The sequence below is a fragment of the Hypomesus nipponensis genome, chromosome 12, assembly GCF_054491055.1.
Source record: "Hypomesus nipponensis isolate SF chromosome 12, ASM5449105v1, whole genome shotgun sequence".
Lineage (NCBI taxonomy): Eukaryota > Metazoa > Chordata > Actinopteri > Osmeriformes > Osmeridae > Hypomesus > Hypomesus nipponensis.
Genome location: NC_140372.1, coordinates 10,752,501 through 10,774,286, shown reverse-complemented (window position 1 = coordinate 10,774,286; position 21,786 = coordinate 10,752,501). Strand labels below are relative to the sequence as shown.

Here is a 21,786-nt window from a genome sequence, read left to right as displayed (position 1 = left end):
AGCTGCGTCGCGCGCCACATCTTCAGTGCTACGACCGTTCCATCCTTGACGCATTTGTAGATCTGCGCTCAAATGGTGAATGTGCATTGACATATTCATAGCCTTAGGTTCAGTGCCTATTTCGGTCTCCTCTTCTACTTCAACCACTGTGTTTAACGACACTAATGTTTAAAGATATCCAAGCGTGTGCACTTCTTTCTGTTCAGTTGTACATTACTTTCTACAATGGCATTGAAATTATTTATCCATCCTGAATCCTGTGTATATGAGAGTATAGGCCCATATCCCATCTCTAGGTGAAGTAAATAGATCATACCTTTAAGGACAGAACAAGGACACATTAGCGTATCATATCACAATTCTTCACCTGTGACAGTAAGCACATACCCACTATGCCTTTGAGAACACTATCAATATAACACTATTACAATATTAACAATTGTACCAATGACACAGTAAAAAGTCAACTGGGTGTTCTTTCACAGATGCATACAGAGACCTGCTACTGGGAAGAAGTGGACACTATTGATTTGTTTTGAACCAACTTGAACACATTAGATCTTTGAACATGCATTTGTTCGTCTTCATTGTTGGCCACAATGGATGTCATTTGGGAGGGAGATACAATGTAGCATATATAGTAAGGATACCCCCCCCCCCCCCCTCCAAAAAAAAAGTTAAGCATCTGATCTAGAGCGTGTGTGCGTGTGTCATCCGTAATGGTGGAGTTTGGGAACAGGCGAGGGGAAGCAGATCCAGGATCAGAAGGCAGCTTCTTCCTCAGGCGGAGGATATGCTCATTTGCAAGACGTATCTGCCCGGCAGTCGTAAGCGTCTGTTTGGTCTCTGTGGGGGGCAGATCATTTTGGTTGAAGGCACACCACGGTTTCCAAGCCATTTATTTCTTCCTAGACCCACACAGTGGAACATCTCCCCACTGTTGTGTATAGACGAGGCCAATTAGAGCATTTATCTTATCAAGCTCTGGTACGTTGGTGATTTGAGCCCTAAACACATAATGTGACACATGCCTGTTTTAAACCAATAATTTGTGTTTTTCCCCCTGTGGAGCGGGACCTCATTCTGTCATCAATTCTAATCTAATGAGAAGGCCATCTTTTCTTTCAGACAATGTGCCACATCGTAAAAACCCGGGTAAAGAATCATTTCTTTTTTGCAATTTTCAAGCAGAGATGCCTGTCTGAGAGTGCCTAAACCAAGACATGTTGATCTGTCCTTTACACACCACAGGGGGGAGCTGTGAAGGTTAGAGCACACACTTCCATTCCCATGGCACCTTGGTAACCTTTGAGGAGAGACAAGCAGGGGGGCATCTTCTGGGAAAGCCCTGAGGGGTTCCTATTTTGGTGGACTCCAGCAGTGCATCTCTCTGACAGACAAGCCCTCACTTTCCAACTCATTCAATGGCCCCCCACCCCCCACTGGCCTCATCATTTATTCCATGCAGGTCCCTACTCTTTATCGCCTAAGATAACTAGTGGGTGTCATTTCGAAACAGACAGGCTCCAGGTAGCATGTACATCCAGCAATTTTGAAGATCCCCGGCTCAATGTCTGACAATATGAGGTACCACAATGTTGCACTTCCATAATTTAATCATCTTTATTAATAATGATTGAACAAACTTAATCTCTTTCTAATTGTCGTTTGCATTTCAAAATTCAATTGTCTGCCTGGTATGACATGAAGGCAGTGTTCTCAGATAGCGATCTTTTCTTCTGGCATATGAACAGGGTACATTTTGATAGGTGTATTGCAATTAAAAATCCTCATCAGTAATTACTGTATAGTGTTTCAATCGTTCATTTAGTCTATACTTCAAACACGACCATTTCACTTCCTTTAAAAAACGTGGCACACAGTGATCTTCTAAACCAGTTAAAAAGTAGAAAATGCATCTACTGTATTTACACTCTAAAATCCAAATGACATTCCAATCTCTAACACAAGCTTTCCATATTCCGGTCATAGCTTGATAGTCACCATCACACTAGGTAGTCATTGTCATTCTGCACATGTCCAGCTTTGATAGAGTCCGTAACCCACGATTCCTTCACCATCTTGAACTTCTTGGCGAAGAGCCTTCTTCGCCTTCTCAACTCCGACACCCTGGTTTCCCCTGCCACGATCACATGGGACAGCCCCTCCTCGAGTTTCTGGACCACCGTCCCCCCATGGAAGCGGAACTCCAGAGCGCGCACGTCCAAGATCGTCGCCGGTATGGCCGTCTTGGGGTCTCCAAGTTGGGCGTACCTGTCAACGTAGGCCCTGAAGGGTCTGAACATGCTGGTGGGCAGGTCGTCCCAGCCGTATCGCTGCTCCACCAGCCCCGGGCAGGTGGCGGTCGTGTCCGCGCTACTGATCCTCCCAAACACCTCCCTGAGCTGTGCCTCGTTGGTGTCGACAAAATAGTTGTCTCCGTAGCGGTCGTACTCCTTGGCAAAGTGCTCCTTGGTGGAGGGGGACATGTGGATCATGTGGCGGGGTTGCCATGGCACCACCCGCTTCCTGTCCAGGCACTCGAGCAACCACGCAGCCCAGACGACATCGTGCTGGTCGGCAGAGATCAGGTTCTTCACCCGCATGTTCTCCACGGCCGCGATCACACAGTAGGTGTCTTGGCCGGGGTTCTGCACCACGACGCCGCCGCACCTGGCCACGCCTTTCTCCAGCTCCGCTTTGGGGTGCTCCGCGCTGCCGCTCATGACGCAGAACTCCACGTCCTCGAACATGTCCGTCTCCTTGGCCACGGCCGAAAGGTCCGCGGACTTGAAGTGGTCGATGACGCCGATGGTCTTCTTGGGCTTGGCCGCCGCCTTGCGCTTCTTCCGTTGGGGCTCGTCGGCGCTGAGGCGGAGGTGGCGCGAGGCCAGCTTCCCGGACGCCTTGCCGCGGAACTGGTCCAGCTCGGCCAGGGTCATGCACTGGTGCCACTCCTTGTCCTCCCGGATCTTCTCTATCCGGGGGAAACGGAGCGTGCAGTTGGTCTTGTACATGTCGCTGCCCACAATTTCGGCCGCCTTGACCTGGATGATGACCGAGTTGCGGGGTTCGATGTAGACCTCGGGCCTCTCCGTGCCGCACAGGATGGACGCGGGGGGGTCGTTCTTCCGGTAGACCTTCCAGTGCTTGGCCAGCTTCAAGCCCAGCTCGTACAGCTCCTTCATGGTGTAGCCGGAGCCGATGCGACACAGCGTGTGGAAGACGGAGGGTTTCTCTCCGAGGCCCGGGGCCTCGGCCACTGCGCACAGGAAATGAGACATCATCCCGCCCCTCCTTCCTTTGCCCCAGTAGCCACCGACTATCAGCAGGTCGAGTTCATCCATCAAGCCGTCCACGTACTCGGGCTTTATCTTGAGCCAGCCTTCTCCTCTTTTATCAGGCTTATAGATGGACAAGGGATCCTTCAACATGATCCCCTCCTCCCTGTTGTCGATGGCTTCATTGAGGCCGTTCACCACATCCTGCATGCAGGTGACTTGCGTTTTGCGCACCAGCTGTATTCTGCCCTTGACGGGCGTGAAGATGGTCTGCAGGGCTTCGTCACGCTTCCTAAGAGTCTCCTTGCCCAGCTTCTGGTTGTTTACGAGCAGGACGTCGAAGACACAGAAGCACGTCTGCAACTCCGAATCCTCCATGAGCCTCTTGATGTCGAACTTGCTTCCTTTCTGCATAAAGGTCTCCGTTGTGGCATTGTAGGCCATCATCTCGCCATCCAGAATGCACGAGACCACGTGAGCCTTAAAGACATTGTGAATGTAAGGCGTCAGGGAGCCCTCTAGAGGCGAAGCCCCGAACTGCTGCGTGTACTCGAAAGCGTTCCTGGTGAAGTACTTGTAGACGTCCCCGTCCTTGTGCAGCTGGATTCGTTCTCCGTCCAGCTTGGTCTCGATGAAGAAGGGATTGTTTCCCATTTGCTTCTCCACTTGGCGCATGTGGCCCACCGCCGCCAGCATGGGCTTGAACGCAGAGAAGAGGCCGATGGAGACATCGACGAGAGACACGGACGGGTTGTGGAGCTGACGGCACACCTTGTCCAGGTCGGTGGTGACGTTGTACAGTTCGGCGGCGTCCGGGTGGAACACCTGAAGCACCGTCTCCTTACTGACGCCCAGCTTCATGTCCTTGAGGATCATTCGGATCAGCCACTTCTGCTCCAGGGCTGAACTCTGGGTGATGAGGTGGAGGAGGCCCTTCTTCACCAGGTCCTTGTTCTTGCCCGCGTTGTTCACGGCCACCGAGTCCAGGAAGTGGTTGACCTCTTTGATGCTGAGGCTGCCCTGGCTCGTGCACCGTTTCTTTAACACAAAGTAGGCCATCCCCGCGAAGTCTCCCGCCTCGGCCTGAGACGTGCTGGGGGCGCGGTAGTTCAACAGTTTGTTCGCCTCGGATCCATTCTTTGGTAGGCCCAAAACGTCGATGTAAAGCTTAGCCAACATGCTCTCTTTAATGCCGTAGGCCATTCTCTCTCTCAAAAGGCGGGACGATGAGGCGCATGGCTGGGTAGAAGGAGTCTGTGGTTTGGGGGTTGTCTTTGTGGAGGGCAGCGTGGAACTTTCGCCATGAGTCTAAGAAGTCCTTGAGATATTTGGCTTTGTCTGGTCGAAGTTTGGACTTTTGGATCTTCTCAAGTGTGTTGCACAGGTGGAGAAAGGGAACTAGGGCAGCAACAGAGCTTTCCTTTTTGGAAGTTCCTTCCATTGTAATTGCTGGAACACAAAAACAAAAGATGCTATTTGAAAGATGTCTGTCCTTTTCATATTTCATAAGTGTTCATGATATACAAACAAACAAACTATGAGCTAATTATTTTGAAATCAGTAGTATATAAACAATTACTTTTATAAACAGAACACAAATGATCTCTAAACAAATAAAGTCACGCAAAAAAAATTCACTATGCGTTTACCTGGCTAGTAGTGTGTTTTTTGTCCTGCAAGTCTGAACCTCACAACATGCAAAGACATGCCCCTTTTAAAATTGCATCATTCTCAGTGATGAACCTGAAACCAAAATACATTGTTTCGTAAAAGTTGCTCAACACCAACCACAGAAATTATTTAGCTAGCAAATAATAGCCTGCCAAATCGACGATAGCACATTATACATTCTAGCGGCATACAGTCTGAAATCGATTTACAACACTGAAAAAACATTGTATTTCTCATGTTAAAATTTGACAAGCTATTTAGTTATACTTGTATCATTATTTCTCTTGCTGAATTGTAATTTCTAATAGCCACTTCGTTGTTCGTACCCCCTCCGAAACATTCCTCCGGAAACAAGTGCAGGAACATTGTTTGCCTCAGATGTTTATTTGTTAGCCAATAGAGGGCGCCATGTTCAAGCATAAAAGAGTGCTACAAAATCCTTCACAAGAAATTGAATACATCGTTTTAATGGTTTGGCCAGCTGTGACTGATAAATATACCAACAAAACAAACGTAATTGTATGTGGCTAACATAATAGCTGATACGTATTTCAATGTGCTAATTCGAAAATAAAAAAAATTGAAAATCTTTTTTTTTTTTTGATTGATTGGCCTATTGCCAGCATGACATATGAATGCATTTTCTAGACTTTGACTTAATTTGACCATAGGACAACTTGGTTTCTACACCGTTCAGCTATTATTAGATGATAAACTTGAAGTGCTGTCAAATATGTTTGATGCAATTACAAAGAAACGATTTTAACCCTGTCAAAATGCCTTGATCTAAATCCAAAGTACCTGAAGGCTGTACTGATAACCTGGACTGTTTTCACATTCCTCAAATTGTACTGAACCATGTTCAAGTACGCGCACATCAGCCAGATGTGCAGATACATATCTCTACCTTAGGAATAGTTTAGTATCTGAAGCATTGATAGGCCAAATGAGAAGCTAATCAGTGTACATTCCTCAGTCTTCACCTTTCTTTGGCGTAAACAACATTCTCTATTACAAAACGGTACAAAATGGTATTGCCTGTCTTGGCAAATAGGGGGCAGGGCATCCAAAGTCTCTGAAGACAGCAGATGATGTGAGCAGCTTCCGTGTGCAGAGAGAGGGCACTGCGCAGTAGGGAGTCCTGAGTCACACGCCAGGATGGGTTGTTTACATCAGTTCTGCTGCAGCAGCAGTGCAGCCTGGGATAGCTGGAGCCGGGAGGGGGGGTGGGGGGTGGGGGGAGGGAGGGAGGGAGGGAGGGAGGGAGGGAGGGAGGGAGGGAGGGAGGGAGGGAGGGAGGGAGGGAGGGAGGGAGGGAGGGAGGGAGGGAGGGAGGGAGGGAGGGAGGGAGGGAGGGAGGGAGGGAGGCATAGAGAGAGAGATCAGAACCAGCATGTACTCCAGCAGTGAAGGTGTTTTCACTGGACATACGCTGGGGGTACCGTGCAAATCTGCCCGCCTGCCCGCCTGCCTGCCTGCCTGTCTGCCTGTGTGGATGGTTGGGTGGGTGAGGACTGAGGAGGGCATGCTGGGTTGCTACAGTAGCCAGCTGTCATCAAAGCCCTCAGCGACCAGTGCGCTGGACTCGTTGGTCCTGTCTGGTGTGAGCCATCCTGCTGCAGCAGCGGAGGCAGGGGGAGCAGGGAGAGCAGGGCTCACGGTTACATAAGCAGGGAGCCGACCTATAAGATGGAAAACAACTGACGTCAGTGCTGCCGTGGCATGCTCCTGCCCACACAAGGAAACGGGGAATGTGGGGCTAGAGTTTAGGGGGGGGCGGAAGGGGGGGGGGAGGGGGGGGAGGCTGGAGGGAGGGTGTTGTGGTGATTGGGTGGGTGAGGGGGGCAGGGCAGTCTTTTTGTGAAGGTGAAATGAAGAAGAGGGGTTTGTGTTCAGGTTCTGCCTCAGTGATGATGTCCATAGAGGGATTATCGTTGCGTATGTCACATCCCTCTCTTTTTTTGTTGCAGCATGACAGCGTTTGGTCGTGACTGTGTCGTGACGAGGAGCTTAGTGTGAGGTTGCGATCCGAAAGAGGAGCCTCGGTCACGGTCAGATGTGGTTTTCGTGTTAGGAGAGAGGTGTCGTGTGGGGTGGTGGGCATGACCAGAATCTGGATGATGAAACAGTGTATCTTGTGCACTTGAAATATTCCAAGCATCCTCAATTTATAGGATTTAACTTTCCTGTCAATTCAGTGTGTGTGCAGTGTGTGGGATATTATTCATTCTGGTTTAATTTGATCCAGTCACAACAAACTATCTTCATACTGAACTTACTAAACAGTGTGTTCAACGCAGAGAACTGTCATCCTATTTTGCTTCCCCAACACCACCCAACCGTGCCCTTTTCACAAAAATGTGACCGCCACGTTCACTGTCCTGCTCTCTCTCTCTCCCTCTCTCTTTCTTCTCTCTCAACCAAACTCACTGTGCCCTCCCCCAGATATCGCTCACTTCCACAGTCCTGTGGCTGACGTCCAACTCGGCTCAACATCCCTCGCCCAGCCTGGTTCCATCACATGACTGTCCAGCTGCAGGTCAAGAGGTCAGTGCAGGGGCAGCTCTCCTCTGACCCTGACCAGACCCGCAGCAGTGGGTCATTTGGGGGATGACACTGAAGATGACCACAGAGGGCCAGATGGACACCCACTCTGTAGATGGACGTGCATCCGGCCACCCTCCATTAGATCGCTGTTTATTTAACATGAGTGTTAAATGGCCAATGTTGGATTAGTTCAGTGTTGACAACATGTCTACCGGTTAAAGTCATTAAACGGCTTCAACAGATGTAGCGAGGTTGTGATGTTTGTGACCAAAGTCGGAAGCGAAGCTAGTTTTTCTCTCTGAAATGCTACAGTTCCTGCAAAGTTTAGCTGTTTAGTTTTGTTGTTTAGCTGGTTTAATTGTATTGGTGTGTGTGTGTGTGTGTGTGTGTTTGGAGTCCAAAACCAAGGAAGTGGATGATTGTTAATCATACAATGCTGTTATGGCTGTTGACTGGGACAAATTCTATGGTTGATTTTGCTAAGATGGCTGTTGATGTGAGTGACACGGCTCCAGGATGAAGCACCCTGGAACCTGTCTGCCTCTGAAGCTCTCACCACTCAAGCTGGCCTTCAGAGCAGCACAGGGAGCTAGCCAGCGCAGCGGCAACTGATGATAGGAAAACACTCGTCAGCAATGTCAACAGAGAGGTCGGCGAGCTCGGCCAATCCACTCGGCTAGAAGCCGCCCCCCCCCCTCTACCCGCCACCACCCCCCTGTATTCACCACGGACACAAGGTTACATCTCAGCCCCACTGACGAGCAGAAGACGACGGTCTGTTGCGCGACCATGTCCAATGTTTTACGGTCTCTCCATTTACAGATCAGCACTTCTGTTTCCAAAGTATTTCTTATGTGACGGATACAATTTATGAGAGGTGGTCTGATTGTGACTCATTTCAGATGGTTGAGCGGTTAGGGAGTCGGGCTGTTAATCAGAAGGTTGCTGGTTCGATTCCTGGCCGTGCCAAATGACATTGTGTCCTTGGGCATGGCACTTTACCCTACTTGCTTCGGGGGAATTTTCCTGTCCTTACTGTAAGTCGCTCTGCTTTAGAGCGTCTGCTAAATGTAAATGTCATTTGACCTGGGAGATTGTGTTGACAATATGAGACACTTTTTTGTAAACAAGAACTAAAGCAAAACTGAATAAAGTAAGGGGTGCCCTTGATATACTTAAAATAAATTGGTGGGCCTGAAAGACTGTTATTTCACCTAGTGACTTTGAATCAGTGCCACTAGTGAAAAAAACTGAGGTAATGAGGTAACCAATTCATGAATTGGATGATAGAGGTTGATATCATTTTAGAACTGTTGAAGTCCATACATTCCCTGATGGCCCTACGCCGACCCTGATGTCACTGTAAATCAATTATTTGTCCTCCACCCCAGTGTAGGAGGACTTGGTACGTTCCACCGGGTGGGTCATCTATCAAGTCTGGAGCGGTTCACCTTCAGAACGAGGGAGGGACCAAGGGAAGAGATGCATGGTTTGTCACTGCCCTGAAGACAACTCAGGGAGGGACCGTATAAAGCAGCTAGCTCATATATTCAGGGCGTTGCTTTGCCCTGCACGCAGGCCATGTCACATGTGGTTATGTTGTCTTGTCTGCTGCAAAACCATGGGATGTTAACACCCTGTCGATACCCTTATAAACCAAACTTTGAACAAATTACAAAACACGCTGGCCAACAAATAGCTTGTTCGTGTCACGACTCAGACGACTGAGGCGGGATCCGAATGCAGAGTCTAACAGTAGCTCTTCCAAACAGTACAAAGGAGCAATCCAAGGCTGAAGGTTCAAGACGGGCAAGGGTCACAGGCAGTCAAACAGACTGAGATAAATAGCTCAAGGTCAGATAAGACTCGAACTAGCAGTGCAGAAACGTTTTCACAATGACTGGCTGAAACACATGGCTTAACGTACGCTGGTCAAATGACTAACCGGGGCCGGGTGTGTGTGATTGTCCACTCATCAACAATCTGAAGCGGCAGAGAGTAGAGTGGCCTGTGTTCCTGGTGTTGGTGAGTCGCTAGATTTTTGGAGCACTGTATGTTGACCGTTTATTTTCCCTTTTTCCTCTGAGCCTCTGTCCCGTGACCATCCCCTAAGCTTTTAACGGGCCCTGGCCCAGAGGAGCCAATCTGAGGCACTTGGCACACTCCCACAATCCAATTACCAACTAGAGCCCTTTGGAGTCTGTTCATCTGTAAACAAACATTACTGTGATGCAGGCCAGCGAACGTCCTCTCTCCACCCAACATGGTCAACGACAAATGGACTGCACTTACATCGCGCATTTCTTACCATAACGGTACTCACAGCTGTACATTGTTTGCCTCTCATTCACCCTATTCGCACACACACACACACACACACACACACACACATGGTGGGGAAGCATATGCTGTCCTGCCATTCGGGGGGAACTCGGGGTTCAATACCGTGCACAAGGACACTTTGACTCAGGGCCAGAAGGAGCAGGGGATCAGACCTGCAGAACATCAGCGCTTCCAACATGCCACATGTTATGTTGGCTGTGTTGACCGACTGGAGCTGTCCGGACAGATCAGGGATATGGATGGCATGCCATGTGGGGCTGCCCCGACAGTTGTCTCATAGTTGTGCGAGTAATCGCTTTCCTGTGACATAGGAATGAACAGGGTGGATGACTCCGTAAAGAAGACGGGCATGCGAGGGTGCATGTGTGTGTGTGTGTATGTGTTTGTTTGTGTGTGTGTGTGAGCATGTGTGTGTGAGCATGTGTGTGTGTGTGTGTAAGCATGTGTGTGCGTGTGTGTGTGTGTGTGGCAGTGAGCACGTCAGCACGTCAGCAGGCTGGGGAGACTTACACACATCCGGGTGAGAGGCGGCCGTCCGAGGCGGTGGCCGCGTCGCGCCCCTGCAGCGGGGGTTTGCTCTGGCTGAGTGTGTCTCGCCAAATCAGAGGTTTGGGTACAGTGGCTTTGCGTGCCACCACCCTCCATTAAGCCCCTCCAAATGTGTGTCTCTGACTACTCTGTCCTGGCCACTAAGCCTTAGCCTGGCCGCTGGCATGTCAGAGGAGTGATTTACTGGGAAACTGAACACGCAAACTCAGCCAGGCTCGGAAAACCGACCCAAACAGTCTGGGGCGTGTGTGTGTGTGTGGGGGGGGGACGGGGGACGACACATCTCTTCTGTGGATTTTACGCTGGTCCTGCAGGTTGTGTTGGGCTATGCTGGGTACAGGAGCAGGTCAAAAGGGGTCAGGGGTCATTTTCAACGAGGTGGGAGAGACGGAGTGTTTGCTCATGGGGACGCTGAGCCAATAGGTGGGCCCTCTGGCGTCATCCAGCGTGAGGTCATCAGTTCCAGCAGCAGCTAAAGCTGGGAACATGGCAATGAGGCTAGACAGGACACGCAAGCAGCTACATACCAGGGTTGATCATCGTTTTTTAAGAGCCTCTTTGACGTGTGTGAAGTCTAAAGTCCCCAACAACAACAACATCAACATCGTCGGATGTCCAATTGGTTTTACGTGACGCCGGGCAAAAACCTGTGATGAGGCGATTCATCTTTAGCTGCTGAAGATACACGTCTGTTCTCTGATAATGGAATTTGGACAAGCAGTAAATCACTTCACTGTCATCCATGGCCCTCTCTTTCTATTTGTGTGTGTGCATGGCAGAGAGAGTGATATACAGTAGAGAGAGAGAGAGAGAGAGAGAGAGAGAGAGAGAGAGAGAGAGAGAGAGAGAGAGAGAGAGAGAGAGAGAGAGAGAGAGAGAGAGGTTGGGTTACCTGGTTATCATCCAATGATCTTAACCCTGTAGGCCCATTAATTGTTCCCCACCTCTTTTTTTATGAATCCCTATGTTGAAGTTATATGGAAACGTGTCTATTCTGGTTTCATTCATTTTGTCAGAGGTTTGATAAATCAATGTTTTAGTTTTGTCCGTTAATCTAATTTTCTTTTCCTCTGGCAGCAAAGAAAATGTCTTGTGGTAGCATCTCCAGGTACTGGAGCGATGGCCCTGGACCAATAACCTTACTACCAGATGCATTTTTCATTTGAAAGGGGGTTGGAAAAGGCTCAAACTGGAGTCGATATTTAACACTTAGCATGGCATTGAGAAAAGAAGTCGGGCCGACAATCCGTGACGGCTGGATCTGTTTTATGACTGCGTCGTACAGCAAACATCCCCTGAGGGTGTCTGTTTTCACCGAGTTCAGCGTGCGTGAGCTGATTATGCTGTTATTGTTGGCGGCACCATAAAAACCCAGTTATGGCTCATAAAAAACACGCTGCAGGACATGCTGAACTCAACTGCCACATAAACATAGCGTACGGAGCTAACACAACATGGGTAAACACATGCCTATCGTGGTGCCTCGTCAGACTTTGACTTTGTGCGTGGATGTGGTGGGTGTGTGTGGCGTGGGTGTGAACGTGTGATTTTCGTTGTATGTTTCCTTACAGCACAGGTGGATAAGGAGAAGGCCCTTTATGATAGATGGAAGGTTACATAACAATGACATTTCACTGAACAAACACCAGTATGTTTGCAAACAGATGTAGGCTTCCTGCTGCTCTTTGCCCAGTGCTGGAAACCCTCTGAAACAATGAAGAACTTTCTCCCCGTGCTCCAGGCTAGATCTCTGTCCAGAACATGCAGCAACGTTATTGAAAAGGCTCTCCAAGTTCAAAGAATGTCGATCAAGTGGTTGAAGTCGGCTTCGACTCCAGCGACAGCGCGGCATTGCATGAGTTAAGACGTCAACTTCCAGCAACTTAAAAGTATTCACCTGGGTGTTAGAGGAGTGCCACATTCTACACGGCTATGACATCTCAGGAGTGCATGTTTGCACACATACTGTACACCCAGACCCCATTTGAACACATACATATGGTCCTTGTCAACATGCAACATATACATTTGGAAGGCTGAACATGCATGCAAGAGAGTGATCCTATGGTCCCCTGTCTGGATCCGTTAATAAAATAAAAGAGTAAAGTAGCCTACAATTTATGAAAACAAGTGTGTTTGCATGAGTGTGTGTACTGTGTGTGTGTGTGTGTGCGTTGTATACATCCACGTGATAGAGCCATGGGTGTGCGCGTGGGAGGACAGGGTCGAGCTGTTGAAAGAATGTTCTAATAAAGAGGCTGTTTACATCTTTAATCATCTTATTTTGATTCATCAATATTTCAAGCCGCGCCTCCATTCACTTGGACTTTTGAATGCTGTTGATGTCGACAGTATGTTCTTCAGCAACAATTAACGATTCACCTCACGTCCCTTTCGTTGGCATACCACCGTCCCATTTGAAATGGAAATGAACAGCAGTAAGATCAAAGCGTGAGTCGTTATGCAGCCTCATTTGCCTCGCAAATCCTCTGTATTTTCCTCTCCTCTCATTGGTTAAAGATGGTTAGGGGTCAACTCGGCGCCCCCAGGGCAAAGCAGCAACCAGACGTTGTTTCCGGAATGTTCTGATAACGATAAAAGAATCTGAGTTTTCGAACCAATTTCAATTACCTTAAACGGCCACAGCATTTAACTAACTACGAAACACACTCTGATGTTGGAACGGAGGTATAGCAGGAGGGATGTTTTGACATTTGAGTTTTCCGCTACACTGGCTTTCTCTACCCTGCCTGAGCATTCCTATTGTCACAAACAATGAAAAAGTGTGCGCTGAGGAATGCTGCTTGACAGATATTCACAACAGTGGAAGTATGATCATACTCGTCCCGAGGCTCAAACATGAGTCAGCCGGCAACACAAAAAAAACACAACCGTGTTTTAACCTGAAGGCAGATTGTAAGATAAAAACGTAGAGGCCAGTTGTTTACACACTGCCGGGATGAGCCAAAACAAAGCACAACCTACTTATTGAATCCTCTCAAAACAATACAGACTGTTAAAGAAGTGACTGGTTGTGAGGGAGTTGGATGAGGAAAAAACCACCTCAGTCACTGGGGAAATCATTCACTATCAGCTGTGGGACCGCCGATGGACAAATGCTACTCCAAACACAATTGCATCTCTCCGTTTGTGTCCATCTGTCAAGGGAGTGAATTGACTCCTTTTAACAGAACGTGCTTGTTCTCAGCCTGAAAATCCCATTGGTTATGGAAAAATGTCCTTTGAGCATGTCATGTGATAGATGTGTAGTACCTCAACACTCTACGGAGACTGTTTCTGTCCTATTATATTGTATGAATATATATTGCAGATGCAGGATGGTCTATTTAAGTGTGTCTGTGTGCATGTGCATGCGTGTGTGACAGCCTGCTCTTGATTTTGGGGTCAGCAGTAAATCTTCCTGTGACTGTGAGTGCTATCTGCCGAGGCTTTAAGTACAAATGATGCTCAACTGTCATGTTGTGGCGTCAGAAGCGTATGCCCAAACATTCATTTCCATTTCAGCTTTACTCTGAAACAGCTTGTTTTACCTGGAAACGCTTGCAGCTGTCATTAATCATTTCATTAAAATGAAACAAGCTCATGTTGACTCCACTTACACAACAAAATGTTCATCCCCCCACCACGCACACACACACACACACAGACCTACACACAAAAATACACACAAGTGTATGAGTAGTTGAAAATGCGAACAGTATGAAAGCTATCATAAACAATTCCATCATTCAATAATCTTTTGCTGTAAAGCTTTTTGCTGTTGCTGTAAAGAACAGGTCAGTTCTCACGTATGGATACGATGGTCCATTGCGCCCCACGGAAACAGACGTTAACGTTGATGTGAAGGTACACCTCTCTTTGTGATGCTCATGCATCCATGTTGGGCCTGGGTATGATTTTAAGTCATACATTATATCTTCTTTGAGAAATCTTTCAGGACCAAGCACCAAACCTGGGGTGACAGAGCTTTCTCCATCGCCGCTCCCTCCCTTTGGAACTCACTCCCCAAACCCATCAGAGACTGCATCAACCTGTCGACTTTGAAATCATTAGCTAAAACGCACATTTTTAGATCTGCTTTTAACAAGCTCAAGTGTCCCAAGCCTTACACTGAAAAGCTCAGAACCCACATATCCACAAAGGCTTAACTAAACAACAATAAATCAACATGCACCAAACAGAACACAATGCTGCAGGGCGGAGAGTTGGATAGCTGGTGTGTCTGACTTTAGATACAATTTCCACTAATTGCAGCGATCTACGTACATAGCTAGCTACTCGATCAATTCAATTCATGTGGGTCAGTTTGAGCGGGCAATTAAAGCACAATGATAATAAGATTGCCAGAACTGACTGACCCTACTGTACAGTCCTTTGGCTTTGCACCACTAGAGAAATCACACGTATACACAGGAGTTCAGAACAGAATGTACTCAGACATGCCTCTAGAATCCTAGAGTCCTGCAGGGCAGAAAGCATGAAAAGAACCCCTCATCACCTTGACAAACCATGCTGTTCTACCGCAGTTGTTGTTTCCACCCTAATTCAGGGACCACAAATATGTACGGTTTAAGCGCGTCCTGTTTGTGTGGGCATGCGTGGATTATGAGAGCATGCAAGGGTTTGTGATGGGTGTGTCTGTACTGCGGCAGTGAATGGTATTGCCTGCGATGAAAAGGTTCCTCGTGCAATAGAGTTGGTTTGAACGCTGCTGGGAGGACAGGGAAGGAAGCTGGCCCCAATATTTCGGTGTGAATCAGCCTCGGGAGGGTTTCATGTGGGCTCTGTGAATGAATGGCTGCATGTAGCAGGGGCTGACCCACTTACAGCAGCCGCTCTGCTGCACGAGAGCACAAGAGTGGGAGGGGCCCTGTGGAAGTGGGAGCGCTGGAGAGGACCGCACGCACACTCGCGCACACAACCATGCTCTCACGCGCACACACACACACACACACACTGCCATGCATGCACACCTACACACAGACATGCATGAGCCAACACATACACACAAACACACATACACACACATCTCAGGCATGCTCACACACACACGCACACACACACACACACGCACGCATGTACGCACATGCATATACCCAGATGCACCCACAAACACATATTAGACATGCATACTGTTCTATCTAATTATGTACATGGACATGATTTTACTCAATGATCCAAATGATCCTTTAGACAGTGTTTAATCATTTTTTTATTTGAATGAAATGTATAATTTTGTCTAATCTCACAATTGTATTGCATAATCTCCCAGTGGACTTGATGAGTGATTCAGAAGGAGAGACTCACTTAATTTGGAGCAGAGCGGAGCTTTTTGGAGATCACAATCTATCATGTTCTAGACCTTGTGGGCCTTGACGACAGGGGAAATAAAATGACAAATGAACCTGAATGTCCTCCTGCCCACAGATTCCTACGTCAAACATTCCAACTTGAAACCCAAGGCTTCTGTTCAATAGATGTGCTGAAGGTCTTTGTACGCCACAATGGGACAGTGTGTTGTGCTCTGGTCTATCAGGGCTGCGGATCTATCCAGCGGCTTCCAGGGAGACTTGTCTGCGTACGACTGACGATGGTTGGTCAGAGATACGCAGGCAAAGACGCATCGGCGAGGCCTATTAAAAGAAACTGGGTTTGTGAATGACTTCTGCATCAAGGTTGCACATCTTCACATTCATCTCAAGCCGGGTGGAGGTTTGGAAATAGGGCTGCTTTGTGTTTGTGAGGCTGTTCAATCCTCCTTGTTAGAAGGAACGAGCCATCTGTGACATCATGAGTGATTGTTGGCGCAACGCTAGGGCGCCGACCTATTGTCTGCAGTGCCACACTGTCACACTTAGAATATGCATCAAAATTCTAGGCCTCTATTGGAAAAATTGCATTTATAACGTTGAGGGCAGAATTGAGTTAGTTTGCCAACCTATAATTGACAACACATTCAATCTTAGATCTGGTCTGTGTACATATCTTCTCCATGTCATATCCAAAACATGGATCCACAGTGCTGAAGATTCCACCTGAAAAAACCCAATCATTACACCCAGTCCATTGAAAAGCAACCTCATTAATGTCGATGTACCAGGCAATAACCTATTCAACTTAGTAGGCATTGTCAACACAACCCTGGGGGATTCAACAGCATGTAACCCATTTCAGACAGAAGCAAGGGAATCAATTTAAATGGCTACCAGTCCTTTGTCTCGAGGCTACATGCTTTCTATCATATCGCCTAACTGCCGTCAAGCAGGGACTAATGAGCTAGATCCAGACCGCATCTCCCAGACAAGATAGTCTCACCTGCCCACCTCTGTGTGACAGCTGGCTTGAGGCACGTGAAAAGGCCTGGACACAGGCAGAATACTGATGACGGCTGGCTCTGGAATGAGGAGGGGGTTGGGGGTGGGTGTTGCTGCAGGACCTGGGGAGGCCAAAGGAGGGAGGAAAGGGTTGGAGGGAGGGAGGAAGGGGGTAAAGGACTCCCCCCCCCCCTGTCTGGGAGAAATGGTATGGTCCCAGACAGTGTGTCCCCAGGGTCAGACTCCAGAGCCAGTCGTGAATTATGGGGGATGGTTGTGCTGCGATATTGAGCGTAGCGAGGGTAACCATGCCCCCCGATGTGGCGTGGAGAGGGCCTCCTAGCGAGGCGAGCCGTCTCTCTCCTCTCCTTCTCTGCTGCCGTTGTTTCTCGTTTCTCATCCCTCTCTCACCCTCCTCCGTCGACTCTGTCCTCCCCCTTTCACGTGTTCTTTGTTTCTTTCTCAAGAGGAAGGAGAAGACGAGACGTGTCGAGAGGAAATCTTTGAGGGCTTTCATCACTCTGTATACAACCACACCGCAATCGCTTTCACCTTGTCATGGTAGAGGGACACTACGCGCACGCGGTTCCATTCTTCTTTCTTTCCATTTCCTGTCTCTCGCTTTCTATCTCCGTCAGTCTTTCGGTGCCAATGTGAGAGTGGTTGTACTTTTCTCTCTAATTGTGGGTTTCTTTTTAGGTTAGAATGAAATGAAACAGCAAACAGCATACGCTTGTAAACAAGCCCACGTGCACCTTCACCCAGCGCTCTCCCACAGCCTCGCCCACGCCTCCCAATTTGGCAACAAGAAAGAACGCCTAACGCTCATGAACACTTTTATAATTCGTGTCAGTTTGTGCAGTAAACATATTATTTTTTGCTTAGTGCTGCAGTTCATTTAAAAAACAAAAAATCTGATATGATTGTCCTGGTTGAATAAAGACAGGAAGATAATAGAATAACAATATAATGATTCAATTGATCAATTGTATTCTTGTGACTAAATGATTTTCTCTTCAGGGCAGCCATTGGGTAGGCTAATACACAAAAGTCTTCACCACAGAAGGCCCGAATATAGCCCCGTTTTTTTTCGTCTAAATCCAATTACACTTATGATCTAATAGATCACTGTCAGAACATGTCCACTATTTCTGCATGTGACTGGGTCTGGCCAAGCATACCGGAGCATGTGTGTGTGTGTGTGTGATCATCTGCGTATGTGTGTGTATTCATTAGTGTGGGTGTGTGCATGTTGTGTTTAAATGGTTCCCACAAGAACAGAAGCAGAGGTGGCCCGAGGGGTCGACACGTGAGTAGGAAACCTGCCTCTCATGCTCCGCCCCCAAACACACACACACACACACACCTCCTGTCTCCACATTGCAGTACACCAAACTCACACACAAGCACATTTTCTTCTCCGGGGGAACAATACTCCGTAGGTGCAGCTTATATGCAAATACAGTAGACTACGTGACCTTCCAAAAGCTGCTGTTACTCCACACAAGTGGATGGGGGGAGCTGAAAGGCCAACGTACCCGGCATTGACAACACCTCACATGCCGAAAAAACCCTCCGTTCTCACATAGCTGATAATACCATCAGCATTCCGGTTCCCAACAACATCACTGACTATAAGGCTATTTATTTATTTATTTAGACGTCTTCACCAATCAGGGAGAGTGCCCTCCAATCTCGAAATGATAATAATAATACATTTTATTTATATAGTGCTTTTCAAAATACTCAAAGTCACTTTACATGGTTAAAATAAACATAAATCAAGTACATCATATAAAGTCACAGCATTTTTACACATTAATATCCTACCCTACCCTACCGACATGATGCCATTTATATATCATCATCATATAGGGAACATAATGTAATTCCCTTTAAGTAGGGAACATCGATTGTGTGTGTGTGTGTGTGCATACATGCAAGTGTGTGCGTGCGGGCGTGATGCCAGTCATCTCTCATACGAAATATTCATCCGAAACCTTCTGAATTGTTCGAGGGGGCCTGGGGAACAATTTACCAGAGCACTCCCATGGTGTCCTTGTCAGGCTTCAATATTGAACACAAACACTATATTCACAAGTTCTCCCACAGATAATACTGAAGGCCTCTCTCGTCGCCAGTCCTCGTGTCCGTCCCTTCTCCCTTCCTCTCCTCCCCTCCATTCTCCTCTCTTCTCCTCTCCTCTGTCTTGTCCTCTCGTCCATATACTTTGGTACAGATATGCCCTTAAACAGTCCCTGTGTAAAAATACAACAGCTCAGTGGGGGTACAGAACACTTTGTCCTCGATGTGATGACAGGAGCTGTTGCATAAGCTTGTGTTTCTGCCTGGCTGCAGAGGCTTGCTGATCCTGCTGATGCTGTGCCTGCTGTGGCATCATGGCACAGGTCAACAAGGGGGTACATGCTTCTGCATGTTTGTGTGTGTGTGTGTGTGTGTGTGTCAAAGAGAGAAAGAAAGGCGTGTGTGTTTGTGTGCTTTAGAAATCAAATATAGACTGTTTTGACCATTATTGACCTGCTTATCAACCCCTTTGTCTGAGACGTGGCTGGGAAGGAAGTAATTAGCTAAATAAAAGCTTCCTGAGCTCTTCCTAGTGCTACTCAGGGACGCGTGTGCGAGAGCCAGGGGCAATAGGAACAGGACCAGACAGCATTCGAGGAAGCCTAGAATATCCTTTTTTTCCACTCAGAAGGATGGGGGAGAGAGTCTTAACACTTCTGTTTACTTCTGTCAGCGCATGTTCAGGAAGCTATTATGTCTTCTTGTTTGTGAGTCCTGGGCTCAACTACTTTGTCCTTTCTCCTAACTGACAGCAGGAATCCTATATTGAAGGGCATTATGGCAAATGGTGTTGTTTTGAATGGAAAGTCTGGCAGTCTTGCTACATCAAGTTTTAGCAAATGGAACTATTTGCTTTTCTAGATAACAGACGTCATTGGAGAAGGGGAAGCATGGGAACATCAATTCCTCAAAGCAATCCTTCACCCTAAAAATAAAACACAGACGAGTGGTTGGCTGGTAGGTAGTAGGAACACTCTGGAACATCAACAACAGAGACTCAATTGAACCAAATAAACATATTTATTTATTGCATGTTGCCATCCATAATCAATACAGACAAAAAGCAGTACTACTATAATTAAAATGTCATCTCTTATGAGCAGCATCACAACGAGCAATTGAGGGAATATATACAATGGAAGACAGCACATTCAACTTTGAATCAAGAGTTCAAATACCTACCCTTAAATAAGAAAACTGTAGATGCAGACAGAGTGAGATTACGGTTAAACATCTTAACTAATTAATTGATGTTTCAGTGGCAAAAAAACTAACAAACATCAGAAGTTGGCAGAGTGAAATTTACAAACAGCAAAATAGTTTCCTTTCTTTAAAAATGTATAAACATATCAACACAATTACATTTGGTTCCACTTTGTAAACTATGGGTTTATTTGTTTATCTATTGCATATGCCAGGGGTTAAGTGTTTCAACAAGGCAGATGTAACTATCATAAAATAGACTAAGTATTTCTCTATTTAAATTTTATAAATGTACTCACAGTAACTGTGAAGAATAAAAGCATACGTTCAAATCCAAAAGCAAATACCCTTTTAGAAAATAGGTCGCAAAAGCGAAACGTTTTAACACAGTCTGGGGATTTCGTTGCAACTTAAGTAATCTAGATGCTCTATTATGATTGGACAGCCTATTAAAGTTCACCTCTTTATAATATGTACATCATATACACATTCAGGCCATTGCAAACAAACAGATGTGTGATAGATGTATACCATTTCATACTTTGATACAGTTCCTCATACTTGATGTCCGTGATCTACACACAAGGTGCTTTACATTCATGTGTGTCTATTCTGTTCAATAATACAGTTGTGAGGAGGTGTTGTAGCTGGACAACAATACAAATGACTGACGGCAGCACAAACATGGCAATCAGGTCCAACCTCAACACCTGAGCTTCTACCCAACTGTTTAAACATCAGATGTGGTACCGTCTAATTGCATCACAGCAATGCCCCCAGTGCTGAGTAAAACAACAGGGTGTTCCAGGTAGGTAGGAGTGTCTGAGGTTAGAAGTCTAACTGAAGGAATTGTGGGGCATGTAGTACACATAGAAGTACATATGCCTGGGTGCAATCATGCAGAACTCTTACAGTTATCCAGAACGTACTGTATCTGTGTCTCTTACTGTGTGTATTGTTACATGTAATAAAACCTTTCATTTGTAGTTTCACAAAACTATCATAAAGATATCATTTTAAGAAGAGTTAAGAGTAAAGATTGAGGGAAACATTTTTATTAAGATAAAATAATTTGTCAATTATAAATCTAATTTAAGAAATCCTGTCATAAAATGCTCTAATATGTCATTTGTCTGTTTCTCTATCATGGTAATCTGTGCCTATTGACTTTCCACGTGATATAGATAAACAATATATAGATATAGGTCTAAATAAACATCTTAAATAGAAAATATAAGGACAGCAAAGACGTTAAGGCTTTGGGTTGGTCGTAAGAAACATTCAGCATCCAAAATAAATAGTACTTTAATCTAAATATATTTATTATACTCAGTGTGCCTCTTGTATCCTGGCTCGTTCTGAGGTAGGGAATATTTATGGGTTTTGTAGTTAACTTAAATTGTTAAATTAATGCATTGCTGAAAAACAAAAATAGTTGGTCATTCTCTCTTCTTCCATCTGACTCATACACACACACACACACGCAAACACACTTAAATTAATACCCATTTAAGTCAATAAATAATATGTGCGTACCTCGTGACTGTTTGTTAAATTATCTGAAGCAGGAATTTTTGAGTTGGGCCTCCCAAGTTCTGGTGAGGCTACACAGGTCACAGTCTTACAGCCCCACCCAAGCAGGAAAAGAAGACACTGACACAAGGAGCCAGTGAGAACACACACACACACACATATGTGTGCACGCACACGCAGGAGAATGCATAAGATCCACACAGCCACTGAGACATCATTAGCGCTCAGATTCCTGATCA

General features: G+C 46.6%; 2 protein-coding genes across 2 annotated transcripts in view; both read right to left on the bottom strand.

The window, feature by feature from the left end:
- Positions 1–1,609: 1,609 nt before the first annotated feature.
- lig4 (ligase IV, DNA, ATP-dependent) lies at positions 1,610–5,293 on the bottom strand. Its single transcript, XM_084668750.1, is given in 4 exon segments — positions 1,610–4,494; positions 4,496–4,730; positions 4,931–5,024; positions 5,220–5,293. Coding segments are annotated over 2 exon segments (2,715 nt in total). The 5' UTR covers positions 4,723–4,730; positions 4,931–5,024; positions 5,220–5,293; the 3' UTR covers positions 1,610–2,006.
- Positions 5,294–19,812: 14,519 nt separating this feature from the next.
- irs2a (insulin receptor substrate 2a) overlaps positions 19,813–21,786 on the bottom strand; it is a 12,274-nt gene continuing 10,300 nt past the window's right edge. The window contains exon 3 of the mRNA XM_084667837.1: positions 19,813–21,786. This exon is cut by the window's right edge and continues 195 nt beyond it. The gene's annotated coding sequence lies outside the window, so the exon portion shown is untranslated.